Genomic DNA, 22,395 nt, shown 5'->3' on the forward strand with positions numbered 1-22,395 from the left:
GCTTTGTTCCTGTTTAGCTTGACCTACTTTCCAAGTGTATTTAATTAGGAACAGTTTTATGTGTAAGAAAGCCTTTTGTTTGTTCTCTTGATTAAAGCAATGAAGTTCAGTATATAGGGTTTCTGATTCAAAACACCTTAAACAACAGTGCCTAGGTATTAAAATGCAATTGTGGCATTTTCACTGTTTCCCTAAATAAGTGATTTCAAAGGTAAAAGGTTTTTTAAACAGTCTTCAGTCAGCAACTACTTTCTGCTGTAATCTGTAGGCTGTGGATGGTTACTCAGAGTTCTTTAAGACAAATCTGCTCTTTGCAAAACACGAAGTTACAGCAGAGGTTTTAAAAAGTATATGCCAGTCAGCTGTAGCATCTCAGCACTTCAGAAATTCAGCTATTTACCTAAATGAAAACTACACAGTCTAGAGAGGACAAGAAGAGCTTACTCTTCCCGTACTCGTAGCTGACCCAACTCCAGGTGAGCAGAGTCTGTGGTGCCAACTCAAGAAGTCAAGCTCAGCACTGTGCCAACACTTCAGAAGCAGGACGACCAACTTCATTAAGCATTATCATCTCCACCTGATCCCGAGCCCTCCTGCTCTGTTCCTCAGCAAAAGCAAGTGGGGTACCTTAAACCATTTAAGTAATATCAGATAGTTTATGATATGGTGGTTAACATATTTAATTTTGCAATGGAACAGCAGAGGAATGTTCACACGGCACAAAAGGCAGCATCAAAAAGTTATTTCTTATGCATTGCTCAGCCATTTATTATTGGCTGCAAATGGCAACGTTTGGCACCATTCTTCCTACAACAGTTCTACTCTAACCCATGTCCTCTGGTAAATTTTCAAGCTGTGGGACAGGGGGATGAAGCCCAATGCGTGACTGTCCACAGCTGGATGGCTGATAGATAAGGGCCCACAGGCAGACTCAGACATAATTCACTAAGAAACTCTTAATCTATGCAATAAAGCAACATGTTTATGAATTGCATGCTGCATCTTCCCAGAAAGTTCTCTGTACTTCATGAGTGACACCCTCCAACCATTCATAGCCAACAGACCTGTGGAAGTGTCCTGTAAACAGAAAGGTGCTTAAGATTTCCCTCCTGACATCAAATCTTACTTCAGATCTTAAATGTTCGACCTTCATTTGAAAAACAGGAGATCGCAAATTATGTATCCAGCAGGTACTGTGATGGCCCTTTCTGATGTGTTTAAGAACAAGTTAAAACTTCAAGAATTTTGGCAGGCAACTATTAAGACAATAATGATCTGGTTTAGCTTGTGGTTGATGTCATCTTGTTTTTGCATTCTACTGCTTCTATAAGACCAGCACATTGCTGCTTTCTAGGAAAGAAGAAATGACACGATGTGCCACATTAACAATACTTCATTAAAATCTGCCACATTTTATCTTGTAATGATTTCCACTGAAAAGAAACTACTTTTACAAATAGCAAAAAAAACATTTTATGTAGAGAATAAGAGAACTACTGGAAATGAAATTATCACCTGTTTCTATTCATTGCCAAGTACTGTTCTGAAAGAGAAATCTAAGTTGCAGTATTAAGCAAAACAAAGCCCTTTTCCTCAACAACTCAATTTTTATGTCTGTGTTTGTATTTCTCCTGGAGTATTGATCTCTACTTGACCAGCAACCATGTCTTACTTCAGAACACCTCCCAGGGATTAGCTGGCAGTTCAGCAGACTCTCTGTGTGTAACCAGGCAGCACAAGGGATAAGCTCTTTGGGTCTGCACTAACCATCAACAACTGAAAAACAGTTGACATTTGAACAATGGGAAATTGGTTTTCCTTTCACTCGATGTCCTTTGAACTACTGAAAAACACTCCTCACGGGAACTGCAGAAGAGCTTAGTTCAATTATGGTACATCAAACATACCTTCTGTTTGATATTAAGACTATACAATAAACACATATCAAAGAAAGCAATCTCCTAGCTAGGAAAATTTTAAGAATAAAAAGTAACTATCTTTTACTGATCTGTTCAGTGAAAGACTATTACATATTCAATTTACTTCTCATCGAGGTGGTCTGATTACTTTTTGCAAGGAACATATGTTGAAATTAATGTTTTACATATTTTCAATGTATTTTTAATATATTAAATTTAGGAATAAGTTAGTTGTTTGGATGCCAAAGTCTGCTTGAGGAAAAACGTCTTTAAAGCACAAATACTTAAGATACAAAAAAGCTGCTGGACATTATTATATTGTATTTCATAATGCACTATGTTATGTTGTGAAAAATGAATTCTGCCTTTTTTACATACTCAACTACATTTTCAGTCACGAATCACATTCTTACTGATGTCAATTGTGCTTTTGTGTTTTCCTGTCAGATTTATTGGTTTTATCCCATTGTCTAAACATATTTTTGAAAGTCATTGGTGGAAAATGTTATTTTCACGTATTTTCAGCTACTGATAACAGCTCTGACATGAACAGCATAACAGCATCACTACTTCAAATACCTTTTTGTGGAAAAATAAAAGGACAATAGCCTTTAGAACAGAATTACATTATGGTATTTTTTAAAGAAAAATGCAAAAAATGATCCCGTACAATAAAGCAAACACCACATAATCACAGAATCATGAATCACAGAATCACAGAAGATGATGAGAAGGTTTTACTTACTTTCAGTATTAGGAGACGCGTGATTGAATACTAAACACCATGTTCCTGTCTTCAAAACTCCCTGTCACTTTCTAATGAAAAGTTTGTTACACGTTTGCCAACATTAAAGCTCAAAGTCAGGGACATTGGAATTTGTCCTCAAAGCAATGAAATATCATTCTGAAACTAAAATTTCCACTTTCTAAACATATTTACATTGGTTATTTCCCTCTCAATCAGCTTGTTCTCCTCCTTGTCCACACATAGAATTTCTCAATATAGCTTCTAAGTTATAACTGGTATTACAAAATTAATATAAAAATGCTTTCTCCTCATGAAAAATGCTACACTAATGGTCAATGTTTCAATAGCAGAAAATTACCAAATACAGAAGAAACTGCCCAACACAGCAATACAAGATGAGATATTTCACTAGAGAATATCCATCAAATTTTAATGTAAGACCAGCAAAAAGGAATCACTAGGCGACCACCACTGTTCTCACTAGTGAATGGGAAATATTTGACGTGTCTACAAAAACACTGGATTGCCACTTTCTATTCCCTGTCCATAAAGAGTCTGGCTTCTATGTTTGTGACTAAAATGTGAGTGTTTCTCTGCCATGTTTGAAAGAATCGTTTTTCTAAGTCAATATTCCACCACATTACTCTGCTAAGAAACAATGCTTTAGAGAAAGACTTTACTGATTAGCACACAATACCTGTTGCTTTTTATGTAGGCAAAGAGTCATTTAGCATACTGCATGCACAAAATTGCAGCAGCTGTGGACAAACTCATCACAAACAGTGAATTAATTACTAATTTCCAATGTGAAGAAATAGCCCGTGGGAAGATGCCCAAGACATTTTTATCCAAAAGCAGTATGCATGCCATATTATTAATTAGAATTTAGGAAGAGTGCCATAGATATATGAGAAACTCAAGAGTGATTACTCACAATGTAATAGAGTGGAGAAGGTAGAAGCTAGCCTGCAAACAGACTAGCAAGGAGAGAAGCATTAAGGACCGAAAGAAACAGACCTAGGAGTGTTTTGAAATTACAGAAAAAGAAGAAAGAAGGGCAAATGACAGATAACGGATAAAATCAAAGAATTATTATTATTTTAGAAGAAGTGATTCACTGTCACGTGGGTAAGAAGGAAAATAAAAGAAACGAACACGTGATAAAAGTTATTTTGGAAGATGCAGGATCTGGACAATCAAAAGGGCATTTATTTGGTTATCATTGGTATTTCCACTGTGAGAAAATATTTAATTGCTGTATGAATAAAACCAATCACATTTGGGTCAAACCATCTGCATGCAACAGAAGCAGAAGAGTATCTAAAGGAGCCAAAGGGCAGTCTTTCTTTTCATTTAAGCCTGTGCTACTTTAAAAAGATTTCAGACAAACTGGGCAAACTTCATACTTCAGACTACATATGAATCCTCTTCTTCCTTAATGATGAAGGTGAAATATTACTATATTTTTTGCTTGACACTATAAGTGCATTTTTTAAAATGAGCAAACCAAGGGATCTGACCATCTGTCTGACTACCAAGTGGTTTCCAATTCTTTTATTTTCAGTCTTCTATTTCTTCTCAGCATTATTTTGAGTTCATAAAGTGACATTATAGTATCTATTTTCTGGTTTAGGTACAGATGAGCCTTTTCTTCTATTCTTCTTTCTTTTGATTCCTTCTCCTTGATGGGTATCCCCAAAACCTATTGCTGACAAACCTATCTTCAGTCTGGAGAGCTCTTACACAAGGTACCACTAAAAGCATCTTGTTCTTTGTTTGAGACGTGGGTTTTGAGCAACTGCCTGGTTGACATTGTCAAATGTAATGTGGAAGCTGTATGGGGATATAGCGGAAGATTTGGTGAGGAGATTAGTTAAATGTAAATATGCCCAAGTGATTTGCACCTGTCTGTAGAAAAAACACATACATCACACTAATTGTTTTACTGACCTTGTGTGCTTGATGAGTAGAACCTCTGTGTTAGATAACATAGGCCTGTGAGAAACTTTAGGCACCTTATCACTATGTCTGAGTGAGAAAGAGCAGGAGGCTGCTATGTCTGTGAGAAAGAGCAGGAGGCTGCACCTGCCTGAAGCCTTGAAATACAGGCGAGCTCAGCAGGCCCGGTGATCTTCCAGCAGGGCTGAACTTACCAGCGCCTGTGTCCTCGCCTCTGTCACCTGTGCCTGGAAGCTTAGGTGCTGCTTTGGAGATCCCCCAATACATAGGTAACTAAAATAAAATTTGCTCTCTCCAATGCATTCGTGGCCTCTGGCTCTTCTTGCGACGTACCTGCGTATGTGTACACAGAAGCATAAACTGCACCACTAAATCCTAAATCAAGGCTATTAAAGTTTAAGTAACTAAAAAGTTACTTAAAAGATTCAACTAGCCTAACAGCAGCAATCTGCAAGAATAAATTTTATTTGTAAGGTGTTCTGTTCATAATGTGATTATAATCTCATTTTATATTAGAAAACATATTGTTTGAAACAAGTCTACAAAAATCTTAATGAATGGATACTGAAAATGTTTGAAATACTTAATGCTAAAGGCATATTTAACATAAGAAGATTTACGTAATGCTTCCATGATGGCCAGAGGGTCTACTGAACATTTTCACCATGAGATGAGGAACTGATCAGTCATTCGGGTGAAGGGCTGTATCTTGAGAAGCTCAACTCATTCCAGCATTCCCTGGTCTTCTGTGGGATTGAGATGGCATACAGCAGCTGTCGTGGGGCGGGTGGTCTGAAGGAGGACACTTTGTTAGCTAGATGGTTTGTCTGTTTTAAAGAATAAACTGAACTCTGCTTTGAGAGTAAAGCTTCAAAATTATCATCACTGTCATGTCAAACTTTAACTCCTGAGAACACAACCTGTGGGCCTGGCATGAAGATGCAGAGAAATCTTCTGCTGCAGATGTCTGCAGGCCCTGCTGAACATAGTGGATGCTGCTCTGTAACACATTGTCCCAGCCAGTTTCCCTGCTGTGCACTTGGCCTTTATTCTTATCGTGCTTTTATGCTTCCCATATTTCCAAACGTGCTTTTAAAATGCACGGCTGTGAAGCTGACTGGTATGTGTTGTTGCACCTGTCAGCCATAGTAGCATGCAATCCTGTGTTGTGTACAGATTTCTGTTTCTAGCATTAGTTCTGATCCCTTTCTAGATTTTTTCATCTTATTATTATGCATAACACTCACGTTTGACCCAAACTCTAGGTAACAAAAAGTAAATACCGGTTTTCTATTTTCTGTGCACTTCAGAGAAAGAAGATAACTGCTTGAGTACACAGAAGGAACTAGAGCTGTATACAGTGTTTTGTCCACATTAGGCAATTTTCAGTTTTCACTATTTCTCATGTATTAATAACTCCCTCCTTTATTTTAATGTCCTAGCTACCTATAGTTACTAAAAATCCTACTGAAATCACATTTTAAAACATATTAAAATATGTTTTTCAAAATTCATTAAAATACAATTTTGTCTTCTCTTAAATAAAAAAATTAAGTAATTTAAATACCGTTCCAATATAGCTATTTTCCTTCACCTCTTGGCTTTAGATAAATACATATTAACAGGTACCAAATTAAAAAAATGAAATGCATGTATTTGGGCAAGATGCATCTATGTTCATAAAGGACTGAGAAAAGTGGAGATAATAATATTACATTTTCTTAATGTGGTATCAGTGAAGAACATCAATTCAAATACTATGGCTAGAGAAAGCCAGATGTAGTACTCATGTAAAAATAATTCAGAGGAGAATTCTGTTCAGATTGTGAAAATGACACTTGCCATAAAGTCTTTACGCATTGTCATAGCAGGATTGAGTTGAAGCCAAACAAACATCTGATTCTTTCTTTGAATAGCAGTTGATTGACTGCTGTTATAAACCATTTAATGGGACTCATATTCCAAAGACAGCTGAAAGACTGACTGCCTCATTTTAGCATTCTGAGATGTCAGTAATAAGACAAGTTCAAGAAGAGAGATTTAAACAAATGTTTGGAAAAAAACACTGTCAATATATACTAAATATACTACTAAACAGCTTTTATTTGTAACAAGTTATTTACTAAATTCCTTAATCAGATACATACTCCAAAATATTCTGAAGTATATTTGTGAATAGTGGAGCCTCATTTTCAACCAAATGAAAAATTTTACACGTTAAATTATCTTGTAATTTCTAAGCATTTGTATGCACATAAATAATATTTGAATGTACAAACATGTACAGAAGAAACTAGATATACAGATATATACACAGATATAACTATGAGACATGCATAACACGAGGTAATAAATATGATAATAGATTTAGATGGACAGATAGATATGTATAAATATAACTCACTTTAATTTTGACTGGTCTGTATTTTGCAACAGGGTTGCCACTAATTTAAACAGACATCCTACACTTTCTTCCTCTGCACTGCTTTTGATTTATTCTATAACAGTCTACCTAAGCTAAATAAAGATGGCCCTAAGTGCAAACAATAACATCAACAGCAATCAGCATTTTCAAAGTGCCTGACATGTTTAAAGTATTGTATAAGTATTTAATCATAAGTCCTCAAAAGAGTGCTCAAGACCATTGAGCACTTCCAACAGTAATGCTGTCACACAGGGAAACAAGTTCCCACAAGGTAAAAACCAAATAGTCACCAAAGCCCTACACAGAATTCTGGAGCCAGCACTAAATTTTAATAGTGGCATTCATGTAAAACTAGTCCAAACAAGAGGACTTTAGGAGCAGTAATAACTGTCCATGAACACCCTTCGTCTCCAACATAATGCTGGTTTTATAGCATTAAGAATAAAACAATCCAGATCTTGAAAAGCATCCGAAAAACAGCAGATGAAGTGCCAAGTATAACCAGGTATAACCTGCCTGTTAACCAAGTATAGTTTTCATTAATAAGAAAAAAACAGTATGTGCTTAGGAAATAAAGAGTGTAATGCATTATTCACATGTATTCCTGTCAATTATAAGCCTTTGAAAGTTGGATCTTTCCATCAAAATTAGCTCACCTAGAAAAGGTGTCTGGATCAGAAGTTTTCCTTTTATTTTATGCTCATCATAGCTTTAAAGGTTTTGCAGAAACTTGGGATGGACACGGTACCTCCATAAAGTCTTCATCTTCTTGAGATTTCTTAGTACATAGCAATGTATCTTCATAAGAAACAGAAGTTTTTATCTTTTCAAGATTTCTTAGTCCCTAAGGATGTATCTTTATATCAAACATAAGTTTCGTTCTTTTTGAGGTTCCTTATTACTTAAGGCTGAAGATGGAGATTTCTTTTAAAACTGTCCACACAAGGAAAGATTCCAGTGAAGATGTTTCTATTCAGCTAGTTGGGATGGCAACAGTCTTGGAAGATTTCCCTGATGTTGCATGTTTTGTTCTTTCTTTCCGAGGATATGATCATTCCTCAGTCACGAATATTTTCATTACGAAGACTAGAATGCTTTGGAGTAGGAAACATTAGAGCCGCAGAAAAATTTGCTTGTTGGAATGTATTCCGGTCACTTTTTTTGCCTTTTCTTTTTTATATTTCTGCTTATTACCAGAAATCCAGAAAATATTGTAAGGTATATGAAAACACGAGAGCAAATTTATCGTAGTCTTTAAGTCAGCCTTTTGTTTTTGAGGCTCCTTGTAAAAGATTTTTCATGTTTCTTTCCTATTACTGGAGGATCCATACAAGAACAGATGTTCTCTTTTCCTTAAGTAGGTGAAAGTTAAGACTTGACTTTATTAAAATTTATTAAGACTGTCATCCATATTCTTGCTGAGAAGGAGCTACTGCTCATTAACAACATGCCCTATAGAGTTTTGCTCTATTTCTAAATTTCTATTTCTAAAGGAAAAAGACAAAGTTAAGTCAACACATGAACTTCTAGTATGAATTTCAGTGCCGCACGTCTTCCAACACCACCACATTCAACCTTTGACATGACTGCAGAAAAAAAAAATAATCCCCAAACAATAAAACGCAAGCTGTACCAGTACAAAGACGAAAAAATATAGACTGACCTCCAAAGACCATGACCTGTTCCCTGCTATAAACCTGGCTTTTGAGAATCACCTCTAACATGACATATATAAAGAATCAGTCTAATTAGGAGAGGTGGAAAAATCAATTACTATAAAAAACTTTGTATTTTGATGTATTGCTACGTGACCACCTTCCCATGCCATCTGATTTCTTAAAGATCTGCAGGTGCAGGAATGGTATTTTTGAAGATATTCCCAACACATCACACAGTACATTCCTGCATTAAAAGGGGTGACTGCATTTAAGAAAAAAAAACTCAACATTCTCTAGTTATTCCACTTACAGTGTTTTAACTCATGTTCTTAACATGACCAATAGCAGCCCCAAATCCACAATCAGTTACTGGAAACTACTCATCACAGAGAGGTTTATTGTACAAGCCATTATCCTATAGTCTCTTAGTCTATAGACTAGGCAAGATGTCCATGCAATGTCTAAAGTCTTGATGGTATTCTGAACAGATATTATGAAATCTGTTGTACCACTGAAATTCTCTGTGTATGAGTACAGTCCAAGTAAGGTCACATCTCTGCCAAACCAGAGACATTTCACTTAGCTTTACTCATCTATACTTACTGCGTCTAATCTAACTTAGTCACACAGGCTGTTTTAAGAGCCATCGGAGAGATGAGCAGCTCTGGAGAGTAAAAAATCTCACTGATTTAAACACTCATTTTAGGATGAGAAATGGAACTGGGTTCTGGAGACGGACAGTTGAACGTGAACTGTAGCACTGCACAATGTTCCTGGAGAGGCAGGATTGAAGGACAGCCTTCCATCAGACTCCATGGATGTTACTATAAGAATCATGTAACATACACTCCAGAAAAAAATGGCTTCACAGGCACATAATTTGCAAACAAAACCGATATATTAATAACAGAAAAATTAAGACAGACTTACCAAAAACAATAGAGGACTCACAGTAGTAGTAACCATTTGGCTGCTTTTTTTTCAACATGGAGCAAAGATCTAGGCGGTGCAGGATTTCATCTCCAAAATAATGGCTTTTAAAATCTTCATACAGGCTTGAGTCAATTTTTTTCACCTTTAAATAGCAACATAAAATTCAATTAGGCATTCTACTAGAAGACCTAATTTTCATATTTAATTCCTACAGCTTTAATTTTAACCACAGGTATACTTAGGATGGAAAACTACTTCAAGATGCAAAAAGAATACAAAACAATAATGTGCCCATTCTGCTTTAGTCAAGCACTGTCTGCTGCAGAACTTAAGGAAATAAAAGTGTCATGACACCTCCTTTCTATCCCTCCCTCTTCAGTCCTGTAGGACACAAGTCAACATACACAATGCTCCAACTGCTTTAACTTCCAATGGTGTGCCACAGTCTTAATGGAACATGTAACTGGAAATTACTCTTGCTGTCATCGCTGGGCATGCTACTACAAGGAAGAATCTCAAATGTTTGTCAAGGGCAGTTTTCTGGGCCTTTAGAATCACCAAACAGGAAAATGTTGTTCTATTTAACTAGCACTAGGCTTTTTACCTCAGCAAATCTAAAAACTTATAGTAATTTATAATATCATTATCATTATGTTGTTTTGCATATATGAAGTGAAACATAAATATCCTACTAGGCTGTTTTCAGAAAACCTCATTTCAGTAGTTATTGTAAGAGTTCAGAATTTCTCACTCCATTATATTTTCAATAAAAATAGATGATCTCTGTAGAAATCTAATATTTTCTCCTTCAATCTAACTCAAAATAATGCTCTTTGCTTTTTAAAAATCATTACTATGTGCTAAGGGACATTAGCAGTGACTGCTGCCTCCAGCAGCTCCAGCCCAGCCCAGTGGCCCGGGGACCCAGGGTCTCTGATGGATGTACCTGCTACTTTCACGTCCCAGAGACACATACACATGCTCAGAGGACATGGACATGGTGGCTACACAGGCTGCCACAGACAAGTTGCTGCCTTCAACAGCACCTGCATGCAGGGCTCACACAAGACACAAGTGCAGACCAGTCCCTGGCAGAGACAGAAGGTCACTGCTGCAGGTGCGCACATCACCCTCTCCAGGTTTACAGACACACACACATTTGTGCACTCCCCAAGCACCGTCAAGGCCCCTCTGCCTGGCTGGCACCCCAGCCCAGCTCCCAGGCCCCCCCAACCACCCCATGGGCATCCCAATTGCTGACTGGTCCAGCTTGAGCTTTGGTAGTAAACACCTGCAGCCCTCATATACACACAGTTTGGGAAAGATCCAGACATTTGCCCCCAACAGCCAGCACCCAGTACACCAGCTCAGTCAGACAAGTGCACCCACCAGCCCCATTTTACACACAACTGGCACCTTTTGCACCCCATTCTGTCCACTCCTCCCCTGTTCCTCCCCATCCCCTTCCACTGCACATCTCCCATCCATTTGCGCAGTCTTCCCCGCCCCAACACCCTGGACTCTCAGCTTTACATCGCCAACAGCTGCAAAGTCCCAGTTTGCCTGAGGTTTCTTGACAGCCCATCAACTAGTGTGACTGATGAGGTTTGTTTCTTGGTCTTTGTCTGCTATATTTGACAGGCTTGTGTCTCTGTATATTTTGTTTATGGCTTCCACCTTTCCCTTACCATCTCATTTGACAAGGTCCTCAAGCAGATAATCATACTGAAATAAACATCCCCACACTCCAAATGCCCTTATCAGCCTCTTGCTACTGCCTCCCTTATCATATGTTGGTCAGGTTTGTGTCTCTCTAAGTGTTGTTTCGGGCTTCCTCCTTTTTTTATTATCCCCTTCTGCACTGAAAAGATCCCTCACCAGACACCCTAAAGGGGCCAAGGGCTGCTTCCTTCCTCACACGCTTACACTGTATCCGTTCATCTGAGCACCATGCTCATGCTTTTCCTGTGATGCTTCATTTACAGTTACTCATATGCAAGATGAGCTCAGTGTTGGTATGTCTACTGAGCTTTTACTTAAGTACAAAATTATTGATTCCAAAAGCACTTTGCTTGAGTAAGTACCTGCACATTTGGTTCTCTAAAGTCTAATTTAGTGAAGGCCAGAAATGTCTTTCCGTTTCCTTAATCTCTGAAACGATGACATCTAGTGGTGGACACTTTTCATTTCAGGTATGTGACCTCCTTGGGAGACTTCATTTGTTCCAGTTTCACTGTCATTATTTAAAATTTGATATTCCAGAGCTCGATTAGTCCTTATGTACTAAGGTTATTTTGAAATTAAAACATCATTCTTTGCTTTTTGGCTGACAGTTCTTTGAAATATATTTAGACATCAATCAGTATTTTTAAAAAGTCCTTTTCAACCAGGAGAACACTTGTCAAAATGTGAAGCCTTGAGTACTCATGGAACAAAACTAGGAAAATATCAAAATCACCACTTCATGCTCCAATAAAGAAATAGCATTTACAAAAGGCTGGGATGTTGCTTGTCAAAAACAGATCAGTAAGGTGTGAATCAAATGTTGAATGCTCAGGATTTGAGTTATGCTTGTGATGTGCTACTAAAAGATATTTGGAAAAGGAGCCATGGGAAAACTGATATTTTTAGTAACTTGGAGCAATCTCTGGAGCGCTGTTTGTATTGAGATGTGAAAAGATGAAATAATACAGGTGCATGGGAAGGTCACGGTTCATTTCTTAATTGAAAGGGTCTGGAACGGTAGAGATGAAAGAGAGGAGTTATTTCCACATGGGAAAGTTACAGATGCTGATTATAAAGATATTATATAATTGGGAGAGAGTGAGAAACAAGAGTTCTTCAGAGGCCATTTTGAAGTGTTTGATGCTCGGAAGAGGAAGACACCTGCCTCTTGAGGAATCATTCTTACGAATGAATGGGACATGGCTGTATAATGTGGGCCTGGAGAGGCACTGCAAGTGCAGCTTTTGCAAGACTGGCAGGGCACCATGCAGAGAGCATTTAGGAGCCCTGTCACATCTGTTAAGTCTCTGTGCCTCCTCTGTATGCAGATGGGAAAGTGCAGCCTGCCACTCCCAGCCTGCAGTTAAACCCTCCAGGTGGCTGGAGTCCCCATGGCTGCTGTCAGCAGGCAGCATTTGCCCCAACACCCTGCCCAAGCAGCTTCAGCTTCCATGTGCCAGACCCCACAGCCAAAACACCCAGCTCCCATCATCACACGTCCAGCTCTCTGAAGGCGAGGGCTGCACATGAAGATTCATTTACAGCTGCTCGAAGTAGCTCATTAAGTGAACTGCAGAAGCCGCAATGTGCGAAGGAGGTGAGCTGTGGGGAGCCTGGCAGCCTGTATCATGGGTCCTGCTGGAGCACCAAAAGGCAGTGCAGGGGCAGGTCATGAAGATGCCACATGGGAGCAGATGCTTGGCATCCCTTGCCGGCCCGAGAGCTGGGTTGCTCGGGGGGCTCCTTCCAGCCGCCTCCTGTCCCTCCCTCTCGGCGCGGCTCCCCGAGGAAGCCGGGGAGGGAGGCAGCAAGCCGCCGCCGGGCAGGGAACAGGGGCCGGGAGGAGAAGCTTGAGCCCCGAGGAGAGGATAGCTCCCATTCCGCCGGGAAGGCGTCAGTAAGGTTGAAGTTCCATTCCCCGCATGGCTGCAGGCACTTGCTGCGGGGAGAGGGCGGCGGTGAGCCCCGGCTGCGGGGTCACCTGGGGGCTGGTTAAGGGCGGCGCGGCGGGGGCGGGATGGCGGCCGCGGCGCCACAGTGCAGCGCCCTCCTGACAGGACCCGGCGGCGGGGTGGGGCCTGAGCGCAGGGAGCGCGGAGCACCTGGCGGAGGAGGGGAAAGTGGGACAAAATACAATTTTGGGGCTGCAAGAAGACGCGGCAGCCGGGACGAACTGCCCGTCTGTGGTGAGGAGAGTGAGTAAGGGGGAAGAATGGGAGAGGGTTGGAAGTGGGTTGCTGACAGCGACTGTGGACTCTGTAGATGAAACTGTTTGGTAGGGTTGATCCCTGCAGCAGTGTGTTATGTACTGGTATAGAAATTGGTACTGTGTGACGGTGCTGCATACATACTGGGGTAGGACCCTGAAACGATGAGCAGTTTATGGGGCTGCATTGTTGTGAGGATCTGTGGTCAGTGTACACGGGTGTCCCACGCCTCTGCATGAGGGTGATTTTGTACACGTATGTACATATGTATGTACATTACTGTGCTGATGGGTATTTGGGCATACCTATATGCTTACTTAAATAAAGGATACAAAGGAAAACTGTAAAACTATTCCAACATTGCTGGTAGCTACCTCTGTTATACCTTGCGTGGAAACAAGATGGCGGCTGTAGTTACCGGCTCCATCTTTTCACTTAAACATGTAACGTCTGTCTTGAACTCCTGGTGGCATCTTAGTTTCCCCAGGGTTGGAAGAATGAGTGTTAGCCTGCTGTTATAAATTACAGTTACTTCTCAGAACTTTTTTGATGAATAAAAATATCTTTCTCCAACAGAATGAGTGCCACATCAGTCATGGGCTGTGCCTTGCCACCACCGCTTGGGCCCGAACAAGAGGACCAAGAGGGCTCTGAGACACACATGTCTGTTTTGTGGTATGCAGGGCAGCTTGCACTTACTTACTATGATACAGAAGATTGCTCAGTTTACTTCATGCCTGACACACCTGATAACGAAGACCTCAAGCTACTGCATAAAGCGATTGGGGAAATTAATCCTCAATGCATAGTGACCAGTGCAAAACAGGACCAGAATATTGCCAAATTCTTGGCCAACCTAACAGCTACTGCTGGTGACAACAATACCAGAAAACCAGAAATTGTTCTGTTTCCTAACATAGATTTTGGCCTAGAAGTCAGCAAGCAACGAATCCTATCTAGGCAATTTCCATTTATCCCGTCTCATATGACTGCAACAGAGAAAATTCTCTACTTGTCCTCAGTCATCCCTTTTGAGAGCCCACTCATGATACGAGCCCTAGGGGGACTCCTTAAGTTCCTAGACCGGAGAAGGGTTGGAGTTGAGCTTGAAGAAAGCACTATTGCTGTTCCTATTTTGGCATTTAAAAAGTTTGTGCTGACAGATATTGTGAGTATGGACCAAGACACTTACTCTGTCCTGCAGATATTTAAAAGTGATATCCATCCTTCTGTGTACAAGCTGTCCAGTGGATTAAAAGAAGGATTCAGTTTATATGGAATTTTAAACCGTTGCAGGTGCAAATGGGGAGAAAAACTGCTGAGGCTCTGGCTCACAAGACCTACTCGAAACCTGACAGAGCTGAACAAAAGGCTAGATGTTATCCACTTCTTCCTGCTGGCTCAGAACCATGAAACAGTCCTCACTCTTCAAGGTTGCCTCAAGAATATTAAAAATGTGCCTCTTATTCTAAAGAGAATGACTCTTTCCAACACAAAAGTTAGTGACTGGCAAGCACTCTATAAGACAGCATACAGTGCAGTGTGCCTTAGAGACACATGTCGTTCTCTGCCCAGCACTATTGAACTCTTTCAGACTATTTCACGTGTCTTCACTGATGATCTGCACTACATTGCTACTCTAATCAGCAAAGTGGTAGACTTTGAAGGCAGCATCTCAGAGAACCGCTTCACTGTTAGACCCAATGTGGATCCCACCATTGATGAGAAGAAACGAAAGCTGATGGGACTGTCAGACTTCCTTACAGAAGTTGCACGAAAAGAACTGGAGACCTTAGACAACCACATTCCCTCCTGTTGTGTGATCTACATTCCTTTAATCGGGTTCCTTCTCTCCATTCCACGGCTACCAACTATGGTGGACAAGAGTGACTTTGAAATTGAAGGCTTGGACTTCATGTTCTTATCAGAGGATAAACTGCACTACAGAAGTGCTAGAACTAAGGAGCTAGACAGCCTGCTGGGCGACTTGCACTGTGAGATCAGAGACCAGGAAACACTTATTATGCACCAGCTGCAGACCAAGATCTTGGAGAAGTCTGAAGTGCTTAACAGTGTGATTGAGTATACTGCACACCTAGATGTGCTGCTGGCTTTGGCAGTGATGGCCCGGGAGAATGCCTACTGCCGGCCACGCTTTACTCACCGCCATGGCTTCCGCATCAAGGATGGAAGACATCCGCTCATGGAACTATGTGCAAAGACTTTTGTGGCCAATCCTGTGAACACTGGTGAAGCTACCAGACGAATAAAGATCATCACAGGGCCCAACTCATCTGGAAAGAGCATCTACTTAAAGCAAGTAGGTCTTATTGTATTCATGGCTCTAATCGGCAGTTATGTCCCCGCAGCAGAGGCTGAGATTGGAGTAATTGATGGGATTTACACAAGAATCCACAGTAGGGAATCTGTTTCTGTAGGGCTCTCTACTTTCATGATTGATCTTAACCAGGTTGCCAAGGCAGTAAACAATGCCACAGAGAGGTCCTTGGTACTTATTGATGAGTTTGGTAAAGGAACGAACACGCTGGATGGCCTGTCCCTTCTGGCTGCTGTCTTGAGGTATTGGATCAGTCAAGGAACCCAGTGTCCACAGGTCTTTGTCTCCACTAATTTTCACAGTTTAATGCAGCTAGGACTCCTGCCTGAAACACCTCTACTGGAGTACCTGACCATGGAGACCCACCAAGATGGAGACGAGTTGATATTTTTCTATCAGATCAAGCAGGGCATGTCCACTGTTAGTCATGCTGCCAACATCGCTGCATTAGCAGGAATGCCAGCCAAAATTATTGAAAGAGGAGTGGAAGTGTCAGAATTGCTTCGCAATGGAAAGGCTATCAAACGTATTGATCATCCTTCAAAAGGAGATCGGATGGAAAAATCCAGGTCTGTTGTGGAAAAGTTTCTTCGCCTGGACCTTGATGATCCCCATGTGGACTTAGAAGAGTTCATGCGTAAAGAGGTGCTGCCTTTGGCGGCCTCAGTCCTGTAACAGGGGGTATGTGTAAAGGCATAGATTACCTCGCCATCTACCATGTTCAGTAGGACACTTTGGTAATTTTAAAAACTGATCATTATGACTAGCACCTCACACTACATTTAGCTTTTAACAAACTGTCTGTAGTGTATGCCCTTTCCTCCTCTTCTTGTTTAAAACAAATATTTTAGTTACATATCTCTGCAATATGGTGTATGATGTGAAAGCAGTAAGACTGAAATAAGAGAATTCAAGAACCTCTTCCAGCTGTTGCGTCACCCTGTTTGTGCATTTTCTACCCCTGTTGTTAGATCTTCAGATTAAAAAAATTCTGTAGAAAAATCACAAAACATTTCTGCTCGTTTCATAAGACTGTGAAAACAAAGTGTTTATTGTTTCATGTTGTGCCAAAGTGATTGTTTCAGCCATTTTAGGGTCAGCATCAAAGATTCCAAGTAAGTATGTGCCTCAGACTCCCAAATCAACAAGTAACAGTTGTCACAATACAAACTGCTGATGTAGAGGGCGATAAATTGAAATACAGAGGGATTTAATGAGCTCTGCAGCTTGTCTTCTACCAGCATTTCTGTCCAAAATGCCAGAGATCCCAGGAATTATTATACAAAGAATGCTGGAGGTCAGAATCAGTGGGGACTGATCAACAGAGGAAATGCCTTGGTTCTACTGAGAATCACTCTCTTCTCATAAGGTTCTATATGGTACAACTATGTATCTATGCCATATGGGTATAAATAAAATTACAAATCTAGGAAACATATAACTATACTAGGGATGTAAGACAGAAATTCACATTTTATATTCTATTTTTGAGTATTGAGTAAAACTTAAAAGGAGCAATACCAGAAGGGGATGATTCCCGTTCACTTCTCATGTCACACAGTATCTTTACTGAACACGGTATTTGATGTATGCATATGCAACAAAAATTCATTAACAAATTAAAGAAACAGAAGACATGATATGTAAGTACGGTAGAAGTAATAAATAACCTCTCCTCCAACAAGATAAGTGCTTGAGATTCCTTACCTAAGTAACATAGAAGAGAGATGATAGCTTATTGTCTGACTGTGAAAACTTGCTGTAACTGCTTACAGTATGGCTAAAAAGAGACATCAGCAGATACATTAGATCTCTCTTCAGCTATATTTGATTTCAAGAAGCCAAAAATATTAATGTGATATAAAATGAGAGAAAATTTACATGAGAAAAAAGTAATTATCACTTTAAATATCTTATCTGATAGGTCTAGCTGAAGATAGCAAAAAGATCAATGTGAGTGCACATCAAAAAGATCTGAATTTGGAGACACTGCTTTGGGTTTGATTCAGTGTGGAATTTTCTTCTTTATGATGAAGGAATTACTATTACAAAAGAAGTACCTTATGTTATCTCTATATGACACTAGGACAGTGTCAAAAGTTTTAACATAATTTACATTAAAAATACAAGAATGAATCACTGAATCGTGCATTTTTACTGCTATTTCCAGTGCAGTCATAATAATACTGTCTGCAAAATAATATCCAGTATCTTGACGATGTTACCATTGAAGTTGACCAGCAGCAGTGAATCAGGCCTTGTACAACATTTGGAAGTGTTGAAAGTACAAACGGATTATTCTCATTGATACATTATCTTTTGCTAATTATACACAGAGCATTCTGAAGATATACTGTACAGAAAATTTCATATATTAAATATTAATAAACTATATTTTTGGCTTTTTTTCTTGTTAACCACTGTCTAGGCTAAGGATATGCCCCTTACTAATTAAGCAGATGCCATCAGAGCAATTTAGCTGTCAGTCATCTTCTGCTCATGAAATCCATTTCCCAGCATTTGCAGTTCTGGCAGCACTAGGTATCGAAGGATCTCCAAATGTCATGCAGCATTTATTAAGTGTGCTTCACAACATGCCCTGAAATAATCAGCAGTCTGGAAGAATGAAAAACAAGGGGATTGTGACTGACCTGTGGCAACATAGGAGGCTCGTGAGGGAAGCAGGAATAGAAATGTTATCTTCAAGTGCAAAACGCCAGTTACTTCTTTCATTGTTTCATTCGGTTCTTTGTATAGAAGATAACGATCGTAACCCAAGATTCTTATCATGCCAACAATCAATTGTGGAAATAGTTAAACATGTGCAAGTAACTTATATCCCTTTACCTCCTTCCACAAGGACACTGAGAGGCACACTGTACCTCCATATTTGGGGAAGTTTTCAGTTGCACATTTGATCTCAGAATTATCCAAATAAGCATGAAGAAGGAGTTACTCCCACTTCTGAGTAGGTAAGTTCTTTAACCTGAGAAGCCGAAGGGGGTATAGTAATCCAGATAGCTCTTTTATGACCCATTTTATCTCACATTTTTCTCCTTTATTAATGTCTGTTTCCAAGTTTTTTGCATTTGCTATTTTTAGCTTAATGCTGTGCCTTCGAAGTGGAAAGCTAATTTCTTGAGATCTTTACTGATTTTGAATTCTCAAACTCATTGCTATGTAAATATCAGCAACAACTCAGGAAAGTGAAAATCTTTTCAGAATATACACATTTCGAAGATGCCTGTAGCTATATTAATGTTTGAAAAACAGATGTTTTTTTTTTCCCAAAAAGATAATTTTGGTGGGGACATCATGACATTATGAGGGGAGCAGCTTAGCAGCGTATTGCTTCAAATAAGAAAACTGAGACCTAAAAAAAAATTAATATAGTTATAAACCTTTAGCTGTGAACTGTACTTGACAACTTCAGTTGTATTGCTTTTCTAAATGCATTCTCATGTAATCTTCATCCACTCCCTATTTCTTGTTTCTCATACTGTTGTATGATCTGAAAATGCGATTAAACATTATATTAAAATGTATTACAAAAGTTATTCCTTTTATGTTTCATATTTTTATGTATTGTTTTCAGTAAATGCATGAAGCTATCTCCCGAAATGCATGGACATAATGAAACAAAAAATTATAGTAAAGACCAGTGCTTATGCCCGACAGTGGATTGACAGAGAAAAATTCCTCTTAAAATAATTTACAGATTTTTAATACATAATATCTTTCTATACAGTGTATCTTTACAATACCACATGCATTATCCAGCATTATGGAGGACTAAGGAAGATGATTTGGAATGACATTGACCTGGTTCTGTCAGCAGCAGTGAATATCAGAACACAGAAAGTAATGCATCCTGGCTAGCAGCAGTTCGTGCAAGGTAGATAAATATAAACAAAACAAACAGCCAAAAAACAACCAAAAACCTGAATGCCAAAACCTCACCCTGATTGTCTTGGATGTTTTAAACAAACAGTTAAATTACTGAACAGCTGATATTCTAGAACAGCTATGGATTTTTAAAATTAGTGTTTAAAAAAACAACTGTTAATACAAGCAAAAGCTTATGTGAGCTTACAAATTTAACACCTGTAATATACCACCTACAACCTGCAGACAAGTCCTTGTTTCTGTTTCAGAGCATGTATATGTGCCCTTGAAGTTTCTTGATGTATCTCAGATCTCACTGCCTTCTTCCAACTGGTTTCACAATACTATTTAGCTAAAATGTACACTTTGGGCATTTTTTAGAGTTATTTCTAATTAATTTTTAATGTATTTTTCTTTAATGCCTAGTATTAAGGAAAAAATCAACTTAAAATATTTATATTAAGTACTTTAATTCTTATTTAAAATATTTTTTTCTTCTGAAAATTATTTTGCTGGTCAATGTTAAAGGATCACATAAAACATTCTATGCAAAGTTAGCAAAAGAAATTTATGGAGGTATACCTGATGTTAAATAATACAATATTACTGCTAAATTAGTATGAAATAAAAAGCTAGATATACTAGTATTGCTTCTGTATGTTTAGCACAACAGTTTTAAACTATTTTTATGTATTTGCGGTTTTTGTCAAAAAAGCTAATAAATAAGCAAGAAATAACTGCCAGCATGGGAGAATACAGAAGATGTGTTTCATCACTACTCTGAAATTCACCAAAGCAGATTCAATAGAGGGAACTGACAGTCTGCATAATCATGCATAATCCAAACATAAACACTGTTTACTTGCTTATTTTCTTCTATACAGTAACAAAACAAAACTATCCAAACAAACTACATGCATATAATCTACATCCTAATAATAATTCTGTGATTTTGGACAAGTACTTTCATCCTGTGGTCTTGCCTAGTTCCACGAAAGAAAATAGACCATGATATTACTGTACTGAGAATATCAAGGATCGTAACTTAAAGTACAGTACAGGTCTCCTGTTTATATGGTATATGTACTAATTATTTCTTAAAAAAATCAGTCTTTTCAAGTCTTACCTCTTCAGCTGCTTACAAAGTAGAAAGTATGATGCTACAGCAGAAGCAACTCCTTTTTGATCTCCAGTTAAACTTTCTAGGTTGCTGCTGAGCTATGTGAAATGTGAGCTCACCTGCTTACGTAGCTGTGTTGATTTTGACAACTTCATGAAGGTCAAATGTGGTTTAAACGCTCTTTCTTCCCCTGTCAAAATGCCCTTTTCTTGAAATATCTTCTTCATAGTATCTAAGGGGTGAGAAACAATGTAGAGGTACAAAGATATTACATGATAGAATGCTTAAAAATGAGCCTTCTACTGTAATATGAGTCACAGCCCCTCCACATGGAAAAGACGAGATGATGAGTGCCAAAAAGCAGGGAGATTTCTAGGTAACTTCAAAGGTACATAGTGAAAATAGTGTGAAAATAGTCTTATATTTGCAGTTAATATGGGTCACAAAATTTGCTTTACTAAAATACCAGCAATTAGAAAGCTGTCCATGCTGTCTGCTCTTGCTGTCAAAATAGGAACTTGACACTAAAACTGTTCAGGAGTTACTCTCACTGGAAGAGTTCTGGAAACTTCAGGAAAACTCTGAGTATATAACAGAATTGTGTCTCTTCAAAAACACTATTCTGCAATGAGTTCTATTATCCGTATTTGGGTAATCTCCCACCCAGACCAAAGGAAATCTGAAATTGAAAGCTGTAAATTCTGGCACTAGATTTACATGGCAGAATTAGAGAAAACATCAGGAATGCTGGTGATTTTGGTTTGTTTTTTTTTCAAGCTTCACTGTTGCATTTCAATTTCCTGTTGTTAATGTAAACTTTTATCTGTCTACAGCCCAGGCCAAAGCAACTCTACTACACTGACGTAGTTTAGTATTTCCCAACTCAACTGCCCAATGTAATGTTTCATTTATTGGAAATAAATTTCAGTATAACTTTTGAATTATGTTCCATATTTCTTTTAGCTGAAATACTTTAAATAAAAAATCTGTTGCAATTTTGAAAAAATCCATTTAGATAAAATTGACAAAAACTGTGGCAAAAATACCAGTAAGTAGAATATTTCTATTACTGAAAAACAGGCAAACTGCAAAATCTTTTCTTTTTCTTTGCAAATACAACTTGCAATTTTTCACTAGGTGTAGGTCTAACTGACCATACTACCCTTGAACCAAAATCAAAATAGGGGAAAAAAAAATAAATCAGTCCTGTCACATGAATTTAATCAATCCATACAACAACCATGTATTTGCATTTAGTTTTAATATTTTTTGGCTTGATAGTTCAGCTGTAACAGAAAGATCAGTGGTTTATTCTCCCACCTGGAAAAAAATGCATTACACTGAGGAACACCTTAAGTGAGCTACTTTGAAATCACACTTATGAAGAGATTTTACAAGTTTATGTGTTATTTCATCAACAGACAAGTTCTAGAAGAAGCTCAGACTATCCATATGGGCCCTAGCGAGCAAAATTCACT

At 38.7% G+C, this 22,395-nt stretch overlaps 2 protein-coding genes across 2 annotated transcripts in view; one reads left to right on the forward strand and one right to left on the reverse strand.

Annotated features, from left to right (window-relative positions):
• The window catches only part of LOC309437226 (A-kinase anchor protein 7-like), a 90,262-nt gene that overhangs the window by 42,131 nt on the left and 25,736 nt on the right, over positions 1 to 22,395 (reverse strand). The window contains 2 exon segments of the mRNA XM_082047365.1: positions 9,640 to 9,784; positions 21,037 to 21,149. Coding sequence (XP_081903491.1) covers positions 9,640 to 9,784; positions 21,037 to 21,149 — 258 coding nt within the window.
• Positions 14,152 to 16,587, forward strand: MSH5 (mutS homolog 5; the record flags this gene model as incomplete). Its single annotated transcript, XM_082047364.1, has 1 exon — positions 14,152 to 16,587. One exon carries the CDS (start codon positions 14,152 to 14,154, stop codon positions 16,585 to 16,587), a length of 2,436 nt encoding a protein of 811 aa, XP_081903490.1.

Source organism: Streptopelia decaocto (assembly GCF_964273445.1).
Source record: "Streptopelia decaocto genome assembly, chromosome: 3".
NCBI classification, from domain to species: domain Eukaryota; kingdom Metazoa; phylum Chordata; class Aves; order Columbiformes; family Columbidae; genus Streptopelia; species Streptopelia decaocto.